This window comes from Galeopterus variegatus, unplaced genomic scaffold (assembly GCF_000696425.1).
Source record: "Galeopterus variegatus unplaced genomic scaffold, G_variegatus-3.0.2 Scaffold7729, whole genome shotgun sequence".
NCBI classification, from domain to species: Eukaryota; Metazoa; Chordata; class Mammalia; order Dermoptera; family Cynocephalidae; genus Galeopterus; species Galeopterus variegatus.
Window position 1 is genome coordinate 55,706 of NW_007733840.1, and position 7,619 is coordinate 63,324.

At 33.4% G+C, this 7,619-nt stretch overlaps 1 protein-coding gene across 1 annotated transcript in view; it reads right to left on the reverse strand.

Moving 5' to 3' along the window:
* DCBLD2 (discoidin, CUB and LCCL domain containing 2) overlaps positions 1-7,619 on the reverse strand; it is a 40,174-nt gene that overhangs the window by 13,838 nt on the left and 18,717 nt on the right. The window contains exons 3-7 of the mRNA XM_008592277.1: positions 7,236-7,308; positions 6,447-6,580; positions 4,748-4,788; positions 3,595-3,810; positions 2,398-2,522 (exon numbers count right to left, since the gene is read on the reverse strand). Of these exons, the coding sequence (XP_008590499.1) occupies positions 2,398-2,522; positions 3,595-3,810; positions 4,748-4,788; positions 6,447-6,580; positions 7,236-7,308 (589 nt within the window). The remainder of the gene's footprint in view (positions 1-2,397; positions 2,523-3,594; positions 3,811-4,747; positions 4,789-6,446; positions 6,581-7,235; positions 7,309-7,619) is intronic.

The following is a 7,619-nucleotide window of genomic DNA, read 5'->3' on the forward strand; positions in this document are numbered from 1 at the left end:
ATTTAGAACAGTATGTGTCAGTGATGAGGAAAAATTAGAACTAAAGACTGTGCAGGTCCTGCCTAATGAAGCTTAAGAGCGATTGTTCCCAAGTAGATTAAGTGAATCTCNAGTGATGAGGAAAAATTAGAACTAAAGACTGTGCAGGTCCTGCCTAATGAAGCTTAAGAGCGATTGTTCCCAAGTAGATTAAGTGAATCTCAGAAAATATTAGCTCAAGAATATTTAAGGAAATAATAAAAATGTTAAAAATTTCGCACAATGTAAAGTTCACAAGGTCTGGCATCCAATAAAAAATTGCCAGGCATGTAAAACATGACTCAAAATATCAATCAATATAAAAAAGACCCAGATATGACACATATGATAAAATTAGTAAATAAAAATATTAAAAGAGTTATTAAATGCTCCACATGTTTCAGAGATAGAAAAAGCATAAGCATGTAAAGAAGAAACATGGAAGAAATATTAAAAAATCTAAAAATCTAATGGTGAATAATATAATATCAGAGATAATAATACGTTAATATTATGAGATTAATAGATCAGACATTGCAGAAGAACAGATTAAGACAAAACAATAGAAAATTTCCAACTAAAACATGGAGAAAAAATATTGAAAAAAAATGAATAGAGCATAGGTAAATTGTGAGACATCTTCAAGGGTCACAATATTCATGAAATTAGAATTGGAGATGGGAAATATTTGAAGAAAAAATGGCCTACAATTTTCCAAATTTGATGCAAATCATAACATACAAATCCAAGAAGCTCAAAGAGCCCCAAGCAGAGGATTCCTGAAGAAAACTACACACAAAAAACCTACACATCATTATCAAATTGCTTTAAACAAATGATAAAAAGAAAACCTTAAAAGCAGCTACAAAAAAGAAGACATGAAATCCAAGAAGCTCAAAGAGCCCCAAGCAGAGGATTCCTGAAGAAAACTACACACAAAAAAACTACACATCATTATCAAATTGCTTTAAACAAATGATAAAAAGAAAACCTTAAAAGCAGCTACAAAAAAGAAGACATATTACATATTGAGACACAATAAAATGGAGAGCATAATTCTCATCAAAAACAATGCAAACCAGAAAACAGTGAACCCATGTATTTAAAGTATTGAAAGAAGAAAGATTCTACCTGGAATTATATATCTAGTGAAATTATCTTTCAAAAATGAAGACAAAAAAAGTCTTTTTCGGAAATATAATTCAATGTTGTTAAGAATATTTATAATATAAACATGGATAATTCTTAAAATTTCAAAAATTTAACTATATTCCACAAATATAATAAGCATTATATAAATAAAATGGATGTGCTAGGAGTAAAGAGTAGTCAAGTTTGGAGGCATTAACCAGAAGATAGGTATGGAGACAGTACTGTTATTTGCTTCAATGGCAGAGGCTCACCAAGGAGGAAAAGTTCATGTGATATCAAGTAGAAGAGTGGAAGGAAAACCTTGAATAACAGCAGAATAGTTTAGATTCATATGAAACATAATAGGGAGCCCCTGGAGATTTTTTAACAGAGAGATAAGAAAAATGGCAACTTGAAGATATATTAGCAAATCATACATATGACAAAAAACTGAAAATATGTCATCAAAACCAAAATTATAGGGAAAATATCACTGAAAAAAATGTGCTTCTAATTTCATTTCTAGACAGGAAGCATCTATCTTCCTCAGGGACATTAAAGATCCTTGTGGTGGATCACGGGCCAGGAGCCTGGGTAAAAGGGATAAACATCTAGATGAGACCCACCTCTGCCTACTCTCCACACCTTATCATCTCCTCTGTCTCATTCCACCATCTTCATAATTTTTTGCTAACTAAAAGATTTCATAATTACCATTATAAGTTAAGGAAATTATTCAAGTAGGAAAAAACAGAAGTTTTCTAAGATAGAAGTTGGTGAGATGATCTTGAAATGACCTTCCAAGTCTATAATATCCTATAATTTAATGCCTTTGGCCTTTAGCTCTTTTGTCTTTTTTTCCTCACAGAGTAGAAATCTGGGAACAAATTGGTCTGTCCACCATTCAAAGGATTGATAAGAAAAGCTTTATAAAGACAAGAAATTACAAGTTCCTTTTCAGACTTTCTTAATAAAGTGTCTAAAATATTCAGGTAAAAATGCAGTGACAAAAGTCAGGAAAGTCCTTACCCTTACAATCACCAAAAGGGACCTAAAACCACTGAGAATTTTCTAACCACAGTCAGAAGGGTAAGGACAATAACTAACACTACCTAAAATAACCAAAAGAGGGCAGCGTAAAACAAAATATTTAACTTTTACGTCTCTTTTACACAGGGGACCTCCTGTGACTTTTGGCAAAGGCCCTTTTTAAAAGTGGTTTTTACAATCTCTTGGTAATCACTTTACCTTATCCTGCTCCACACCAGGTTCTCTGTACACAGTCCATTTCTGCCCATCATCACTGTACAGAATTCTATAGGCAGACACATAGTAATTGTGCTCCACCATGGTGGATCCAGTGGTTATAATGCCTGGGGAATGAAGAGTTGTTTTGATTACCTCACATGGTCTGAGCCCCAATGTCTGTTCAGCACTAAAGCATAAACACCTGAGATGCACTATTCAAACATGTCTGCCTGTGGCTCATTTACATATCTAAGTGCAAGTTTTCATCATCATAGTTACTAAATCATTGACTTTGTTCCCTTGGAGAGATAGGAAGAATTATGGGTACACATAAGGAAAGAACTGGTCAGCCCTCCATATCCCTGGGTTCCACATCTGTGGATTCAACCAACTGTGGATCCCCCCCCCCAATAAAAATTACGTATGTACTGAACATGTACTGACTTTTTTTCTTATTATTCTCTAAATAATACAGTATGATTATTTACACAGCATTTATATTGTATTAGGTATTATGGGAGGATATACATAGGTTATATGCAAATACTAAGCCATTTTATAACAAGGACTTGAACATCCGTGGAATTAGTTATATGAGGGGGGTCCTGGAACCAATCTTCCACGGATACCAAAGGATGGCTGTATTCTATTTTGGCAGCTTGTGTTCATACCATGGTAAAATATACTTCAACTACTGACTAAGGATGAATTCTTGGGAGTGAACACATTAAAGATGATTACTGGTATTATTTTCAGTACTAAAGCAAAATACATTTTTTAATAAAATTATCTAAACCAATCCCAACCAATTATTCTGACCATTTGCTAAGTTCCCCTAAACTAAATTTATACTCAGCATATGTGGAATATTAATTATTTATAGCACTTAAAATGGACTCCTTGAACATAAATTTCTCTTAAGAACTGTAAGAGATGGTTATTTCAGATATCTCAAGGAATACTACCTTAAAAGAACCATATTACAATGAAAAAGAAAAGCTATTAGGAATTAGATATCAATTCCTCTCCTCTGCCATGTTTTATAAAACTATCTCCAGTAATATTAATATCAGTGAAGAAAACTTAAAACCATATAATTAAATTTTTAGTGACCTAATTTTCTATGAAAATGTGATGTCACCAGGTTCCCAAATAAAATTGGTATTATAAATTGCTCTAGAACTTATATCTTTAAACCTGTTATCTTCTTTTCTTTATTCATATCAATTTGTAACCACTGATATTCATCAGTGGCAAAAGCAGCCCAAGGAGGTCCAGGTTTTTTCAGTCTGGCCTTTTCAGGTTTCCAACTATTCTCTTGCCCTGTGTGGTCAGTCCACTCCAGTACAGATGATGCTGTTATCTGAGGATCTGCAATCACACCAGATTCCATCCCCAGTGTTCCATAACAACCTGATACAAAGAAGGAAGTAAATTTGATTTTCAGATATAAATTCAAAAATCTATATAAACCTACTCACCTTTAATTAGTCACACCAGATTCCATCCCCAGTGTTCCATAACAACCTGATACAAAGAAGGAAGTAAATTTGGTTTTCAGATATAAATTCAAAAATCTATATAAACCTACTCACCTTTAATTAACATTCACTATGCTAATAACACACTGCAACAGAAAAACTTCAAAACTAGCAAAGTGTTTCTTGGACATATGTCTTTGTGTATCATTAGGAAATTTACAAACACATTCATTCACAAGCAACATATTAATGGATACATATTACCCTCTCCCTGGGACATTCCCTCCAAATAAGTGGGTGACTCCCTCCTACCACCTTCGGGTTTTTGTTCACATGTCACATTCTCGATGAGGCCTTCCCTGACCCTCCTTAAAACTTCAAACTAGTCCTCCTGTACTTCCTGTCTTCCTTCCGTCCCTTATTTTTCTATGTCTTTTATACCAATAATGTAAACTGTACATTACAAACAACAATTTATCTTACTCATTGCATATTGTCAATCTCTCACTATCAAAATGTAAGCTCCAGGAAGGCAGGAATTTATTTTGCTCACTGTTGTTATCAATAGCACCAGATAGTGTGCTTTACAAATAAAACATTCAAATATTTTCTGTTAAATGAATTAATAACTTGGGTGAAAAAGCAATTCTCCTTGTTTACGTGATGATTTCCCTATTAATATAAAACCTCCCATTTATTCTATTCATTATATTATTGGGTATCTACCTTATCTCATGGTGTTATTATGACAACTAACTGAGAAAATGCAAAAAAGCAGCAATTGGCATAATGCCTGATATACTCAGTGTTCAAAAAATATTAGCTATTATACAAATTATAATAAGTTATAAAGTCCATGAAAGGCTTACCACTTGTCTTAAATGTAAAGAGACTTGTAGATAAGTGTCCCCTGAAAGAAAGAAAGATTTTTTTGTGACAGTCAAATAACAAATGATTTCCCCATATTCATCTTAGTGAAATATTTTCTTTTGATTTGTCCCCCTGGCCTCCTCTACTGTTTAAAGAACCGAGAAGATTCCATGCCTCAAAGTCAGACAACTAATATTATTTGTTGGAAAAAAGTCTCCTTTCTAAGCAGAACAACTTCTACAATCAGCATAAACTAGACACTTTGTCTACAAGTATCTAGTACCAAGTTTAGTACATGATTGTGCAATGCATCCATGTAACCTTTAATATGTACTTATTTACTTCTTTTTCATTAAATAAATTGATTCCTAAAACGTTTCTGTGGCAAGTAATTTTGGTGCAAAGGTATACTTCTCAGAGAATGAGGCTCAAGTTTCCTGTGGTAAATGAATGAAAAGCTGGCTACCAATTAAGAGATTGCATTTTCTTTTAGAGGAGTAAATCAACATGTCTGAGAACAAGTTTCAGTATTAGAATGCAGCATTACATTTGGATTTCAAAGTAATGATCAAAATGGGTGAGCTGATGAGAATGCAGGGGTCAGACAAGGGAACAGTCACCATAAAGCAGGTCAAAGGACTCCAAGAAACTTGGAGAAATAAAATCGTCAGTATACGCTCTTGCCTGTAGACAACATTCAAACTGTTACAAAAGGACACAACCTATCCGTACTTTTTTAAAGTATGAAAGAGAGAATCCCCCCCCAAAAAAAATCGTTCTAAAGGTAGAACAGGTGAAAAGAATGAATGGATTTGCATAAAATCATCTAAAGAAACCAAAAGAAGGAATGGAAGTTGAGTCTATACCAAATGACAGCCCATATGTGCTGGTTTTTGTATGGCCAGTGAGCTAAGAATGTTTTTACCTGGTTAAAGAGTTGTACATAAAACAAAAAACAGTAAGTGACAGAGACAAGTGGCTAGAAAGCCTAAAATAATTACTAGCTGGATCTTTACAGAAAAAGTTTGCTGACTCCTACTCTATTCTGTCCTGGTCTTCTTAAAACTGGCCTAGGACCTCTGAAGAGCAGATGGTTTCAGTTAGGCTTAGTGTTGTATGCAGGACTAAGAAGATTTATAAAAACAGATTGTTAATACTGCATTTCTATTTAATGTTTCAACTTCTGCTTTTATCTGTGTTTTGTAAAAGAGTAGAACACTGTAGATACCATGAAAATACATTCTTAAAATATTCTCTTGGGATGAGAGGATGATTCGTGATAACACTACCTCTGCTTTATGTCAACATTTAACTTATATTTGAAGTATTTCAGTCATCCTCGATCCATCCTGGGTCGCATGGGCTTATAAGCAACAGAGTGGTTATGACTTCTGATCTTTAAAATAAAGTAAGCATTTGGCAATAAACTTATAGACTCTTACTCCAGACTTCTTCAACACTTCTGAGAAGGAAACAAATCACCTTTCCAAACGACTACCTTTTTAAAGTAGGACAAGCTGAGGAAGTACAACACGACCTGTACTTTTCAAAATATTCAGACATTGAGCACACACAAATGTAAGTCTTACTGCATACATGTTATTTCATGAAAACCATTAACGGTGATATTACTGAGATCTAGCTAGTCCCTAGCCCACCCTACCGAGCATGCTTATTATAAATAGCACATATACTTACACAACAGATGTGACGTTGTTAGCCAAAGAGCTTTCATAGTACGGGATACCTTTACTAATTACAACACTGATTTGGCCACCCAAAATATTTGACACTACTCCTGCATGCACGCCAGCCATGCACAATGGTGAGGACTTGAGGAAAGAAAAAAGACGAGATTAATTTGCAATTTTCTTCTGATAATTCATAGACAAGACATTTCTACTTCCTCAAGAAATCAGTTGATCTGGGCAGTTTCTTCATAAACATTAGATTACTGGTTTTACAACACAACAGATATTTAGCAGAAGAAAAAAAATTACACATTATTGACTAAAAAAAAAAATACAGATATACAATAAAAACACATCTAACTATTCTAGAGTTTTTAATTTTTTTATTTTTAAGCTATCAAATTCTAAACTAGTTTTTTCATAAAGGTACTATCTTTATAAATGTAAATTTAATACATTTACATGGAAAAAAATAGTCTCTTTCTTTTTTTAATGAAATTGGCTGCCATGTAGAAGATGCTTAACTCAAACTTACATGTTTTTAAAGACTAAAAATTTTTATTAAAAAGATGCTTACTTGGGCTGACCAGTTAGCTCAATTGGTTAGAACATGGCCTTATAACACCAAGATCAAGGGTTTGTTTCCCTATGCTGACCAGCTGTCAAAAAAAACCAAAACTCCAAAAAACCAAAAACATGCTTTCTTAAATAAGTTAATAATAATAATTTAAAATTATGAGCAAATTCTTAAATAAAATTATACCACAGTTTAAAGATAGGTCTATATCCAACTTACATCTCTATATCCATGAGGAATTGTTCCAGATATCTCAGCAAAAGGAAGCAGACAACCAGGTGGGCAATACTTACTGAGAAATGAAAGTAAAAGGTTACACAATGCTGTACTTTCTGGGGAAAAGAAATAACATATACATTTTTTGGTTTAATGTAAATGTCATAATCTTACCACCCTGAAATAACTACCACTTCTAAAAAGCCCTTTTAGACTTTATTCCATCCATCCATCCATAACATGTCTTCACCCACATATTTACAACAAATTTTTCATATTCTACATTTTGCTTTATTTTACTTTATAAAAAATGGTAGACATATCACAATGTATTTTGCCAACCCTCTACTGATCAAATTGAAGTTGTTGCATTCAGAGGTTTGGCAT